The following is a 15,051-nucleotide window of genomic DNA, read 5'->3' on the forward strand; positions in this document are numbered from 1 at the left end:
TGTTCCTTAGAAGCCAGCATGCACGGAGAGGGCCGGAGATGGGTTCGGGGGGTCCCGGTGCGGTGCCAGCCGGGCCTGTGGCGGGGCCGTGAGGGCAGCGCGGCGGGGCCGTGAGGGGAGCGCGGAGCTGCCGTGACAGCAGCGCAGGGCGGCCGTGAGGGGAGCGTAGGGGGTCCGTGAAGGCAGCACGGAGCTGCCGTGAGAGGAGCGGAGCTGCTGTAAGGGCAGCGCGTAGCGGGCCGTGAGGGGAGCGCAGCGGGCCGTGAGGAAAGCGGAGCTGCCGTGAGGGGAGCGCAGCGGGTCCGTGAGGGCAGCGCGAGGCGGCCGTGAGGGGAGTGTAGCGGATCCGTGAGGGCCGCTCCGCCCGCCCCGCGCTGCGGCGCAGCCGCCACGTGACCGCGCAGGGCCGGCGAGCGAACATGGCTGCGGCGGAGGGGTGAGTGTACGCCGGACCGGCACCGGGACCTCCGGACCCACCGGGACCGCCGGCAGCCCGCTCCCTGCGAGGGCCACGGCGCGGCCGGTGGGGCCCGCAGAGGGCCCGGCGCTCCAGTGGTGTCCCGGGCCGGCGGCGGGGCCGGGAAAGCAGTGCGCAGGCTGGCGCCGGGCTGAGTTTTCTGAACCCGGACTGAGTTCTCCGTACCCGGACTGAGTTCTCCGGACCCGGGCTGAGTTCTCCGTACCCGGGCTGAGTTCTCCGGAGCCGGGCTGAGTGCTCCGGACCCGGCGTTCTCCGAAAGGATTTCGGGTTTTGCGCGGGGCGGTGGCAGAGCTATGAAGGGTCCCACGGGCGGGCTGGCTCGCAGTGCCTCGTCCCCAGCCGTGCGTAACCCTTGAAGTTGTCTCAGGTTTGGAAGTGATGCTTTAAGGTGGCTCGGATTGCACAGCACAAGGGTTTTCCCACATTTTATAGCAAAATTCAGCCATTTCTTGGTGCTGTAAGAAAGTGCCATTATAATAGTATCAGAACGAAGGGGGAAGTTTACATAGTTGCCGGACACGGGTCAGGCTGGGGTTTGGGGGCTCGCTGCCCTGCGGGCATCCCGGGCTGGGCTGCCTGGAAGGACATGAAGCGGCGTCGGGACTTTGAGCTGTCAACTTCACAAGAAACACTGAGTTGGCCGTGAAGAACATACCCATTTTATACCTTGAACAGCCGTAGTTGCCATTACTGTTTGTTGAATCGCCCCTTTCCTTGTGCTAGGCCTCTTGAGCTTCACATATGGGATGTGGAAACAGCGTTGGAAAATGTTTGTGCTTCAGGCTGGTGTTGATGAATCTGTTGCTCAAAACAAACAAATAAATAAGGCCTGGTCAACAAGTGGTAATTTACTGAAAAGTAGTTTCAGTGGTTTCTCATTTTCTTTGAAATCTGGATCCTCTCTGTGGGATCTCAGTAGAACAGAAATGGCAGTCCATGAATTTTCTGCTCAAAAAAAAACAAGTACAGAAGAACTGAAAAATGGTAGGGAAACCAGAAATAAAATAGGAGTTTTAATTACCAGTGTGTTCTGGTGGTTGCTTCACAACAGATCCAAAATGTTAGATGCATCATATAGTACCAGAAAGTACGCTCTTTAAAATATAAGACTTCTGAAATAAGCATTGAAAATCAGGACCTCCAGGCAAAGGAAAAATATCTTTAAAGAAACAGATGTAGTTTAATGTTCCTAGCTATATTTCACTTGCAGTATAATAAAATAAAAGAGCTCGTCTGTGAGCTTGGGCCTAAGTGATCATAAAAATTGTATGTGACAGCCAGCAGGAAGCTGTCAGCTGCTGTGGGAGGCCTTTACCACACTGAGCAGTGGTTAATGCTGGTACCAGACTGGGGAAAACAAGGGAGCTGAGCTTCTCTTGCCCTGGTTTGTTCTTGCAGGTGTCCACTTTTGACAGCAGCTGAGGTTTATTTGCAAAAGCTTGCATGGCTTCAAAGAGGCGTGCACCACAAAGCAGTGCTTGTATCTAATTCCCTTCTTTATCAAATGTGTAATTTCACATGAGAGTTTTGGGGCTGGATGTGCTGAAGTCCTTGTGCTAACAGAAGAAGACTTTGCAGCACCAGCCAATGTGTTGTATTGATGAAATTCTGATAACTCTGCTGAAGCAAGTCCGGAGGAGGCCACAAAGTTGACCAGAGGACTGAAGTGTCTCTCATGAGAAGACAAGCTGAGAAAATTTGGTCTGTTCTGGAAAGGAGAAGCTGGGTGGAGACTCCCAGCACCTCCCAGTACCTGAAGGGCCTCCAGGGAAGCTGGAGGGGGACTGTTCATCAGCAGCTGCAGTGACAGGGCAAGGAGTGATGGGTAGAAAGGGAAAGAGAAGTTTAGGCTGGATATTAGGAAGAAATTCTTGACAGTAAGAGCGGTCAGATACTGAAGGAGGATGTGGATGCCCCAGCACTGGCAGTGTTCAAGGCCAGGCTGTGCAAAGCCTGGTCTAGTGACAGATGTCCTTGCCCATGACAGGAGTGTGGGACAAGATGATCTTTGAGGTCTGTTCCAACCCAACCCATTCTGTGATTCTGTGATTTGTGTGTCTTGTGAGATATAACTGAGTGATTAGAGATCATGGAACAAAATGAAAAGCTTGTAGCTTCTTCCCCAGAGAGAATTTTATGTCAGTTTTTTTCCAAGGCAAAGACCATAGTTTCACACAGCTTACACTGTAGTTGCATGTGTATTTGTAGGGTTGATACACATGTGAGGCAGTTAGATATGAGAGTTACACTCAATTTACTACAAGTCATTGAACTGTGTGTGACATTTTTTTCCTGTGATCTTCAGCATTGTGACAGTTCTGTTTCCCAGTTTTTCTTTGCCATGGAAAGCTGGTTGTACAGCCATACACCTTCTTGTAAGACTTACATGCCCCTGTCAGCATTGTCTGGAAAGAGCTCTCTGTGTTAGCTGTGGAAGTGGCTCATGTGTGCCAAGTGAGGGGGTCTGTGCAGGCAGAGCAGCGCCTGTGGCTGTTCTGCCATGTTGTCAGTCCATCCAGGGGGTGCCACCAGTTTGGTATCTGGGTGCTTGCAGGAGAAAAAAAGAGAACAAGAGCTGTGGAGGCAGCAAACTCCTCTAAGCTGAATATTGTCCCTAAAACCTAGCTGGTTCTCTGTGCAGAACTGCAGTTGAGAAAGTCGGTGTATTTCTGGCAGGCTCACTCGGTGTGAGGTGTGAATTAACGAGTGCTCAGCAGGAACTTGAGAACAGAGCAGGATTTACACTCAGCCCAGCCCTTGCTGCAGGGTGCAGCGTGCTGAGCTCTTGTGATTTCTACAGCAGCCTTAAAACAGAGGCCAAGGCCGTGCCCCTGAGGGAACTGTGCCACTCTAAAACTGCAGAGACCCTGCTCTGCTGTGGGGTAACACTGAGCCATCATATTCACCAGGGAAAGTGGGAGCTGTTATGTCCAAGGAAGAACACACTTCCACTCAGAGAAAATGTGCACCACAACTGTCATGTTGCACTAGAATGCAGTTCAGCTTCAGCATTAGGATCCCAGTAAAAGGCACACTTCAGTAGCTGATTAAAACTACTGGTATGAATTGCTGCCTGATGTCATTATTTCTCCTTAAGTGTCATTTGGATTGTCAAAGGTTTTAAGTGTAATAAAAGCATTAATATTAGACTTAAGGGAGATGAAAATGTGCCTTTGTAGCAGGTTCCTCTGAACTCCAGGGTGTAGGAATAGGCCTGGAGGAGAGAGGTCAGAGTTCTTTCTCTTTTCTTTTTTTTTTTTTTTAAATCACAGCAAAAGATCCCCAAACTTGTGAAGTGAGTAAAATTGCAATGAAGGTGACTTTTTTCCTTCCTTTGAAGCGAAACATGAGACAGCCTGTGCTACAACCTCTGCCTGTTAGTTTTTTGGGTTTTTTTTTTAATCAGCAGATAGAAAGATCTGAGAGAAACATGTGATATAAGGGTATCTGATGCTGTTCTCTCCTCTCTTTTATAAATGCCCCATAAGGTGAGCACATGATTTCCAGGCTGTTGCATGCACTTGCTCCAAGGGATGAGCATGCTTGGAAACAGCATTTTCAGCCTCCTGTGCATTGCTGAATTTCTGAGCCACAGCTTTGTACCTGGAAGGCCTTGCCTGTTTTTAGTTTGAGGTTCACTATCTGACTTTAAACTTTCAGTAGCTTTTGCTAGGATTGTATGAACTTGCTTCCTTCTTCTACAGGCATGAGTACCCCAAAACAAAAATTTATGTTGTTCTTCCAGGCTGTGCTGATGTGCTGCAGCCCTTGGGATGATTACCTGCCTTGTGAGGGGCTGTCAGATGTGTGTTTGAAAGAATAAAAATAAACACATTTAGGTTTTGTGCACCATCAGCTGAACTTGTAAGCAGATATTTTGAAAATTGGATTAGCAAGAGCAGTCCTTTACCTTCTAAAATGACTTATGCTGTTACATCAAGTGGTTATAAGCAAGTAAAATAAAGTATTTTATTAGGTCTTTTATGCTGTGGCTGCAGTAGGAAATTACAGGGTTTACATTTCTGAGGTTGATAGTCTTTTAGGAGGTTATGCAGCTATAAATCAAAGGTTACCTTTCAGATTGCCCATGAAAGCTATATAATAATTAAGATGTGGAGCTTTGCTCCTCTAAGGTTAAGTACTTTGGTGCTTGGTTCATTTCTTGTCATCTTAACATAGTAACAAGGTAACTGCACCTTTCTGGCATCTCCTGTAAAGCATAGGAAGTGACCAAACAGTCAGGCTTGGAGAAGCTGAGGTGGGGGGACAAACTGGACTTAATAGCATTTTATGGAAAAATTTTTTTGGTCATCTCTAATACTGAAGCTCCAAAGCACGGCTTTGCTATTTAAGCATTAAAAAACACCCCCAAAACAAACTGCTTTTAGATTTTTCTGACATCATCTGGTTAAACTCCTCCCTCTGCTCCATATCCTAGAAAAGCTATAATGTTTCTACTGGGAAATCTCCAAAAGGTGCTCTTATGGAGCTGAAACAAATGGGAATGAATCAGCCGCATATTCTTGAGGTACTTTCAACATCTAAAATTCCTCAATAACAGCGAGCTCTCAGCTTTTAAACTATGTCCTTGCAGTTGCAGCTCTGTTGAGCACAATCTTGCAGAAGCTTTCTGGGCTGGCTCAGCACATTTGTGTGGCCTTAGGGACAAGTGGAGGTGCCCAAGCCATGCTCCTGTGTTTGAGTTCAGTCTCTGGCTGAAGCTGCTTGTGTGTGTTCAAGAATAAACATACATAGACAGAAAAGAGATTTGCCCATCCTGTGTATGGGAAATGCTGTTGTCCTGTGTCTGCTCTCCATCATCTTTTCTCTCCGCTCCCTGTTTCCCAGAAGGATTTGCTGAAGTTTGCTAGACTGACTGTAAACTTCCACTTCTATTTTCAGCACCTCAGAACTGATTTTGTTCCCTCCTGCTTTGCCTCTCCTCAGCTGACACGGGCTGTGGTCACTTTGTGTTGCACTGCCCAAAGGGATGTGGTGAGGGATGTGCTGTGGGCTGCAGCTGCAGCCAGCCCTGAATGCTGTTTCCACCTGTGAAAAACACCAATCACTTGTTTTTAAAATGATAAAAGTTTAATAGTAATAAAATGGTTATAAAAATAGTAATACAGTTAGAGTAATAATAATTTGGACAATTTGAATTAGAACAATATGAGACAAAGAGTTATGGATGTCTGGGTACCTTTTTCTGGGCAGCACCAGCCCGAAAAGGACCCACGTCTACAGAGGATTAACCCTTAAAAACAACAGCCTGACATATTCATACACTTCATACCTGATGCATAAATTCCATTCCAGACAGGATTCTGTCTGGTCATCCTCAGCTTCTTCCTCTGAATCCTAACATCACCTTCCAGGCAGGAAGAAGTTTGTTTCTTCTGATAAGAGAGCAATAAATTCTCTTTCTCTGAAAGATTCAGGTGTCCTATGGCTGCTATCTTGCTGTGAGTCCTTTCTTTAAAAAAGTATCCTACACAGCATAGTTTCTATTTTAACAATTTTTATAACCTAAAACCATATTTAACACAGTACTTAAGAGCACTAATACAGCATTACTTTCTAACACAACACATATAATATTCATTTTAATATTTGCAAAAAACCAGTCATAAAATACACATTTTTTCACATACCTTTTTCCTTTGGTCCTTGTGTGAGCAGTGCTTGGTGTTTGCTTGAGAGCAATGTGTGTACAGCAGCTCTTCCCAGGAGTGAGGAGCCTCTTGTTAGCAGAGTTGAATGAAACTAATGAACACTGTGCATCTAAATTGTGCTAACCACTGTCTTTGCCATTAATTGTAAATTGAAAAAATCTCTTCCAGACCCTCCTTTTGGCTGGGGAATGAGACTTTGAAGGTGCCTGTGGCACTCTTTGCCTTGAACAGAAGACGGCTGTGTGAGCGCCTGAGGCAGAATAAGGATGTCCAGAAGAATTCAATAGTTCTGCTGCAGGGTGGAGAAGAAACCCAGAGATACTGTACTGATACTGGTATTGTGTTTCGCCAGGTAAGAGCTGAATGCAACTTCAAATCAAGAAATTCTCTTCCACTGCATGGATTTTTAAATGATTTGAAATTATTTTCTCTATCTCTCGGATGTGCATTGTCTTGCTTTACTTAAATAAATTGGCTTCTTTATAACATTGCTTCTTCAGCTTCGAGTTGCTCTCACTTTCAGTGCTTTAGTGCAGGCTCATTATCTGGTTTAAAGGCCTTAACCTGTTCAAGGCCTTACTGCTCATCAGTGTTTGACTGTAATCTTGAAGACAGCAGTAGAATATTTCTTAACTTTTCCAGTCTTGTCTGTGACCCAAAAACCATCCTTCTTTGTGTAATAAAACATGTTACTGTGGACCTAAGCTGAATTAATTAATAGAAAAGTATATTTCATGGTTTTGTAAAACAGCAGCCTATATCTTGGAATTTACAACATGTGTCTTCTTAAATTAGACTCTTCCTTAAGCACCCATGTGTTCTTCTGTCACAAATAGGACTTAACATGTTCTGGGGATATTGATGTAAAAGAACTCAAATTATGTATATCCCATACCCTTCATGGTTTCTGCAGCACTTTGTTTTGTGAATTTAATTGAGCTGATGTATGTTATGAAGAAACAAACCCAGTAAATTCTAATTTAGATAGCACATATCCTTATGTATTTATTAGCGTGGTTTTAGAGGAGATGCACCTTTCAGGGTACTAGAGCATATGGCTGTCCTTACCAAAATTCAATCCTGTATTATTTGGTGTTTTGTTATTTGCCTGCTTGTTCTTAAAATAACTCTTGGCTGAGGGCTGTTCCTAGTGCAGCTTCCTCTTCTCTGGGGAGGGCTGGGCTTTCACTTCAGCACTCTGCCTTTGCCTCCCAATGATGCTGCACTCTGCTTTTGCCTTGTCTCTTGTGAGGTGGTTGCTTCTCCCTGATCATACATTCCCTAATTCTAGATTGGAAGAACGTATTTTAATGTGTAGTCTATGTTTATTGTGCTGAGTTAACCTCTTTATGGTAGTTTATTAATCTCTGATCCTTTCCAGTTGCCAGCAAAGGGATTTGAATTATTCTAACCTAGAACTAACCAGTCTGAAAAGGTTTAGACATAAACCACTTCTCCTGCTCCAAAAGCAAGAGATCTCTTCCAGATATGTGGAAACAGGAATTAATATGTGATCTAGTGTATTTTTAGAGCTGGTAGAAGTGAGGTCTTTCTTCTAAGAATATATTTTGTTTTAACCTAGGAATCTTACTTTCACTGGACTTTTGGAGTAACTGAAGCAGGCTGCTTTGGAGCAGTAGATGTTGATACTGGAAGATCTATGCTTTTTGTTCCACAACTCCCTGAAAGCTATGCTGTTTGGATGGGAAAGTAAGACCTCTCTCTTAACTGCATTTTGGTGTATCCAAATACTTTATTTAATGTAACTGCCTGTAGAGCTCCAGTGTTGTGTCCTTTAATCAGATTCCACCAAATCACACCCTGGGAATGATATATTCATGGAGTGATATATACAAACAGAGATACAAAGCATGATCAGTAGATATTGATCATGTGATATGAAATGATCCAGCACCAGTTGGAGCACACTGCCCTTGGAATTGGAGCCCATGAATCTCAGGTAGCTCTGAGAGGAAGGTGAACCATAAAGAAAAGTCAGCATCTTGTGTTGAGCCCAAGCAAGTCAAATAATAAAGCAGGTTTTTCAAGCTGCTTTGCCAGTTTGCAGCTGCCTTAGCTAATGAAGCTTTCTGAATGGCATAAGGTAGTTTAGCCTCTGATAGGCTTTTTCAAAATGAACTCACAGACAGGAAAATGTGCTTTTAATGCTGTTCCATGAGTATGCCATAAACATCTCTCCATCCACCTTGGTAGTAAATGCTGCACAGTGCCATAGTAGTGGAGGAATTGATTTATTTATGTGTTCATTTATTTTCTCAGTCTTAATTGTATTTATACCCTCTACCAATTTTTGTAAATTTTTGTATCATTGTCTCAGAACATTGGATTGCTTCTAATTTAATCTTTTGACAAGCTGCTTCACTTCTAATTGAAGCTATCACTTATATTTTAATGCTAATTTTGGGAAAAGGAAAACAGTTGTAACTGATCCCATGTGCTGAACTGTGTCAGACCATATGGCAGGGCATGGCTGCTGTCTTCTCAGAGTGTTTATATGAATTTGACTGTCTTAGACCTGTCTGGGGACTGCAATTGTGATGGCATAAAAATCTGCCTCCTGCTGTCTGAAAGATTTTAGCTGTGAGCCACACCTGTCTGGGAGGGCAGGTTCTGTAATCCCCCCATGTGTGCGCTCTGGAATCTCTTCCCACTTACAGACAAAGTCTTTTCCTATCCTTAGGTTCTCTCCTGCTAGTTCAAAACAGCTGTTTCATACCCACACTGATTGTGCCTAATCTAAAAAAGCTTAAAAATATTACTGAAATTCCAGCATCTCATTTTGCATTCTCAAACAGAATATTGTGGTGCTTATAACTAGTGGCCTTTTTGATTTGTTTGTGCAGCACTTGTCCATTTACAGAATTAATTAAGTCTGGTTAAAAGTGGTTCATTGTCATTGTTTGTGTCTTCTTGCAGAGTATAACAAATGGTCTTTGTTGTTTTTTAAATTCCTGTGCTTACCCTTCCTGAATGCCTCTGTTTGAATCTTGTTTTCTCTCCTGTCAGCCGTGGTCATGTACTTTTTCTGCTTGTCAGAAGGAGGATGGGTGAATAACTCATTTGTGAGTCAGTAGCAGTTCTGCTTCATAAGTTGGTTGGCAGTGGGTCCTGCTCACAGCTGGGTACTGTGTTCCTTCCCAGAAGATTCAATTTTAACTCAAAATTAGCACTGAAAGAAAAACACAAGTAAACATGCCTTCCATCCACTGCAGGTTATTACTGTACTTTGCCTTGGAGTGCTCATTCAGGGCCCGTGGAAGGCACTGGCTGCCCACTGCAGAGGCAGTCATTTAACATCAGTGAGGCACAAATCTGTGGAGTTTTTGTGGTTTTGGAAGGGTTGGTATCTTACAGAGGTCTGCAGCTGCTCTGCTAGTTCATGGCACAAGGTGGAATTGCTTTGCCTGGTGTTTATTCTGCTTTCTATATAAGACAGATATGAATTTGGGTAGAAATACATAGATTCTCTTAAAACTAATGCAGAAGGCTCTTTGCTCCAATTTTACCACTGCTGTATTACTAAATGTATCATTTGATGTGTTGTGCCTTCACTTCACTGAAGAACACATATTTGAGTTGCTTTTGAAGCATAGTGTAGATAATGTGAAGAAGAGTTAATAATTCAGAAGGGTTCATCTTTTTGCCTTGAAGTAATACAGAAATGGGGCTCCTTGACTCCATTCACTGCAGTGCCTAATTTTCTCCTTGTGCATGTGCTGTGGCCACAGCCAGTGCAGTACCTGGGGGTGTTTGTTTGGAGATCAGCAGGCTGTACCTTTACAAATGACACCATGAACACTGTGATTCTCCCAGCCTCACCACTGCCCTTGTTTCCATGAGTGGTGCTGTGTGTGAGGTGGTGCCTGGACACTGCAGGACAGACAGACAGGGAGGACAGACAGACATGGAGAGGGGATGCACCACTCTGGGCTGGGGGCAGCCACAGCCCAGCACTGAGCAGTACAGGTGATGAGGGAATTGCTGCTTTGGAGGTGTTATGGATCTGGTAGGACTTCATGCTGAAAGTGTGTGCTCTGAAGATGTGTAAAATTAGTTGTAAGGCTGCCTTTCAGAAGTCCTTCAAGCCAAAATAACCTCTGCAGTTTTCAAAGGAAGGAGGGATTTAGTTTAGCTCACAGACTATAGACCTTCTCCAAAAAAACCCAAAACCTCCTAAGGTGGCATTGCAAAATTGTTGTGAGGGTAATTGTTGGACTGGTGGTCCTGTGTTCATGGAGGTGATCACAAAAACACTGCTCTGGTTTTAAATTATGGGTGTGGGCATTTCTCCAGATGTTGGACCAGCCAATTTCTCAGTTGCTGGCTGGAAAAACCTTTTCAAGTAAGAGAAGCACTTTGCCTGTCTCTTGACCTGTACCTCTGCCCTGTCCCTCTGTCATTTGTAAGGCAGAAACACAGACTCTGAGCTTAGTGGGTGGCTTTTCTGCTCCTGAGTATTTTTCTGTTTTTAGCTTTAGAAGTAAGAGTTTTAGAAATAAATATAGTAATATAGGATAGTAAAGGCTTCAGAAGTGTAAATGTTTTGTAAATGTCCTTTCTTGGCACAGTCTTACCTAATCAAGTTTCTGGTGCAACAAAGCTGTTAGCCATCATTTCTGTTCCTAGAAAGCCTTGAGTTGGTATGACTGCATGCCTTCACAAGGACTTCAGTTTTGCTAATTAATGCTGCACCTGCCATTTACCTCCTTAATTATAAATGACAGACCTAGTCAGTGTGCTGATTAAAGATATTTTCTAAAGTAAAACATACTGTACAGCAGCTGCTTTATGTGGAGAGCATGCCAAAATGACTTAATAGCCTTGCCACATAGAGTGCTTTTAATGGGAGACAAAAAGTATTTAACCCTTTCACACCCTAACTTTAGAAACACATCTTAAATGTATTACTGATTCAGAAAAATGAAATGGTGCTGTAGTGCCCAGTTAATGGTGCAGTTTCCTGTGTTTTCTCTGAAGCTCTGCTGGGTGACTGGTGAGCATTGCAGCTTTAATCTGGCTTTGGATGCACTCACTAAGTTGCAGCTTTAAACTCACTCACTATAAGTAATGCTTTTCCATGAATTTGATTGAAAGCTATCTGTGTGTTCAAAGTTGAACCTTGGATTAGCACTTGGAGCTGTAATAAAGCACAGTGAAATGCTTTGCAAATGTTAGTTATTTCTCAGAGACCTAATGAGGAAGCTCTTTAAAACGTTGTCATAAATTTCAATAGGTTACAACCAAAATCAACCTTTGGTTTTGGTGATTACACTTGACTGACATCAGCAAAGCTGAGCAGTTTTACTGCCTTTTAAAAACTGCAGAAATACATGGTTGGGGTTTTTTGTTTGTTTGCTTTTTTTCCCCTTTAACACTTTAGAAAGCATCAGATGCAAGAAAGGAAGGGATCTCATGTTTGAAAGGATCAGATCAGTACCAGAAAGTAGCCTCTCAGTCTGTGTGGGCTTTTACCTTTTTTTTTTTCTTGTAGACTTTTTGGGACTATGAAAATTAGAAGCTAAGAAATTGATTTCTTGATCTCTTCTTCTAAGTGGAGATTGGTCAGATTTTGTGGCATTTGTATTTGGAATAATAGTGAGTATTAAACTGTGGACAGCATGATGTGTTTGTGTGGTGGTGATGGAGACTGGTGCATTACTCACCCTTGCTGTGGCAAGCAGAGGGCAAGGCCTGTAAAGGGAAGCTGACAGGGGGACAGCTCTTTGGAGGGGAGTGCAGTGTGTGTGCAGGGTATAGGGAATGAACTCCAGATTACCTTAATTGCACTTCTTAATGCACATTTTGCAGGAATGAAGGAGTTTTATTAATGTGGAGCATACAGGTCTTCTCCATAGCCTGCCCCAGAGCTGTGTGGTTTTTGTTTTTACCTTCAGAACTGATCTGCCATCTCCTGCTATTTTTTATTATAATTTTTTCTCTAAAATGAAATATGCTTTTCTTTTTCTGTGTCTCTCAGTTTGATCTTTACTGCAGTTTGTCACTTCCCAGTACCCACTGAATCTTTATTTTGCTGTTTAAAAAAACCTCAGGTTTTAATCACTTTAGGTCGTCTTATTACTGTGTTGTACCAATTGGCATTGCAAGTTATCTGCAAAGTTTGTTACCATCTGGAGATGTTCTCTGTGGATCTCAGTTCTGCTTCTGTTTCTGAGTAGTGTCAGAACTAATTTCAGTCTTTGCAGTATCCCACTAATCAAGACTTGCAGTCCATTTCTGTTTATTGCTTTAACTTCTGGGAACATTAGTCTGAATTGACACAGCACTTTTCAGTGTGGCAGTTGGAGGGTTTCCCAGCCTGGGAATGCTCATCTTTTTATTTATTTATTTGTTTTTATTTTCTGCTTTAGGCTTTTCCCTTTTCTTATTATGACTAGTCATTGGGTTTCAGGTTGCATTGTAGTGTTTCTGTCCAAGCCAATTTGAGCTGATTTTGGAGAGTAGCAGTCTTGAGAGAGTTTTTTTGTCAAATACTTTACTGTTATTCATGTAGTACATCTGTTGCTTTGCCCTTGATCTGATCCTTTCAAAACTGCACGATAAAGCTGGTTGCTTTTGATTGACAAGGCTTACTTGTGCAATCCCCCAGGGTGCTTATTTTCCATGATTCCAGTTCTCTCCCTGCATTGTGATTTCCATTCTTTGTCCCCCATTCACTTATTATTGTATTTCATGGAATCATAGAGTGGCCTGGGTTGGAAGGGACTTGAAAGATCATCAAGTTCCACCCTCCCACCATGGGCAGGGACACCTTCCACTATCCCAGGTTGTTCAGAGCCCTGTCCAGCCTGGTGTTGAGCACTTCCAGGGGTGAGACAGCCACAGCTCCTCTGGGCACCCTGTGCCAGGAGCTCAGCACCTTCACAGGGAAACATTTATTTCTAATCTATAATCTAAACCTGCTCTAGTTTAGTTTGAAGCTATTCTCCCTTGTCTTGTTACTCCAGGCTCTTAAAAATAGACTTTCTCTCAGCTTCTTTTTCGTGGAAACTTCACCCTGAAACTTCTCTTTTCCAGGCTCAACAATCCCAGCTCTCCCATCCCTCTGCCCATCCTGGAGCCTCCTCTGGGCTCTCTGAGCAGCTCCAGGTCCCCCCTGTGCTGGCCCAGGCTGGGGCAGCTCTGCAGGTGGGAAATCACTGAGGGGCACAGGGGCACAATCCCCTCCCCTGCTGCCCCCAGCCCAGGGCTGGCTCTGCCCCACAGCTCCCCCAGGGCTGCTCTTGCTTGACTTGTTCATTCCCAGTCTGGATTGATCCTGAGGGTTGCCCCCACACAGAGGCAGCTCTAGCACTTGGTCTTGTTAAACCTCATGAGACCAACTGCCTGATTTCTCTGTGGATAAAATGACTTTTTCAGAATAATCCGTGTCTGGATTGCTTTTACCACTTTACTGACAATTGTTTTCTCTAAAAGCACTGCTCAATTACTCAGACTTCTCAAATGTTCAGTTTAGTCACTATCCCAGTATTCTCATTGTCCACAGCCTTGCTTGGTCTGGGATGAATGTGTATGGTTTTTATGACTTTTACTTCAGTGCTTATTTTTATAAATCTCTGCTTTCTTAAACAGCTTCAGTTTCTTGTTGAGAAGGCTTGAAATCATAATAGCAGTTTGTATCAGTCCATTGATTGGCCATCTCCACCATCATACACCTTTTAGTGAATGCTCCAGTTGCTGGTTTTATAAACATTAAAGCACTTCTTTTTCCTCTCCTCTTTTTGATTCAGGCATTTTGAGAAAAAAACCAGCACTAAGCAAATCTGTTGGGTGGTGCTGCACCAGGGTTTTTAATATCCGGGTGTGGCTTCAAACCACAGACTGAGATAGCCCAGCTCATTTCAGTGGTGTGGCAGGGAATGCTGATAACCCCCAGCAGGCATTTCTTATTTTATACTTTATGTTATGTGCTACCAGGAGTGCTGAGTTCAGTGATATAAACTCCTGATAACATTTTGAAATATCAGAGAAGCCAAGTTTTTCTTTTTCTATAGGCATGCCGTGTGTTTTTTCCACAAGGCCTTGGCTGCTGCTGGCAGGAAGGTGAAAAGAAGCAAAGGCTTGGCTGCTGCTGGCAGGAAGGTGAGCTGCAGCAAAAGGAGTGTCCATGGGGGTTTGCCAGCAGTGCTCCAGCAAGGCTCTGCTCCTCCACCCTGCCTGGCCTGAGGGTAGAGCTCTGCTCCTTGCTGCCCTGCATTTGGGAAGGCACTTCAGTGAGAAAAACCTCAAGTGAAATACCTGCAGTAGTTCCTGTGTTCTTGCACCTCTGAAATTCCACATTCTTAGCTCTTGATGTTATTTGTTTTCCTTAGGTTTTTTGTTCCCTGTGACCTGTCTGTATGCTCAGGAAGGACTCTCTGAAAGAGTGTGGCCTCTCTTGAGAAACAAAAAAAGGAAAAACAAACCAAACTGATCTGCTAAAATATGCTAGGGAAGTGTATCATCAATATTAATGCTTTTTGCATGTTAAATGTGAGTGTAGAGCAGGCAGGATGTGTTTTGCTGCTGTGTGCCCCTTGCTGGAGCTCTGGCAGTCGGAGCAGGTGGGCCCAGCCCTGGGGGACAGCAGATGCTGCTCTGTCTGGCAGGGCAGTGTGACACCGTGGGTACAGCACCGTGTGCAAGGGGAGGCCCTGTCTGTTCTTTGTGCCCGTTGAGGACTTGTGTCAAGTTCATTTAACTTTGTTGTGGTTTGGCTTTCCTTACAAGCTGTGAAATGGGAATGTTACACATCATGCCTTTCCTTCAGAGCTGTTCAGGTCATCTAATGCTGCTGTAAAAATCAGTGCTGCTCTGTCTCATTTGCTACTGACAGTGCAGAGCTTGCTATGGTGCTCTTATCTGTGGGATATTAAATAT

The 15,051-nt window shown here is 43.9% G+C and overlaps 1 protein-coding gene across 2 annotated transcripts in view; it reads left to right on the top strand.

The window, feature by feature from the left end:
- The window catches only part of PEPD (peptidase D), a 203,238-nt gene that overhangs the window by 55,626 nt on the left and 132,561 nt on the right, over nucleotides 1–15,051 (top strand). The window contains exons 1-3 of one of the 2 annotated variants that reach the window (XM_074551065.1): nucleotides 277–436; nucleotides 6,322–6,505; nucleotides 7,736–7,863. In XM_074551065.1, coding sequence (XP_074407166.1) covers nucleotides 420–436; nucleotides 6,322–6,505; nucleotides 7,736–7,863 — 329 coding nt within the window. In that variant the 5' untranslated portion in view covers nucleotides 277–419. Of the gene's footprint in view, nucleotides 1–276; nucleotides 437–6,321; nucleotides 6,506–7,735; nucleotides 7,864–15,051 lie in introns of those variants that run through there. The other variant, XM_074551066.1, reaches the window with a different exon arrangement.

This window comes from Zonotrichia albicollis, chromosome 13 (genome assembly GCF_047830755.1).
Source record: "Zonotrichia albicollis isolate bZonAlb1 chromosome 13, bZonAlb1.hap1, whole genome shotgun sequence".
NCBI classification, from domain to species: Eukaryota; Metazoa; Chordata; class Aves; order Passeriformes; family Passerellidae; genus Zonotrichia; species Zonotrichia albicollis.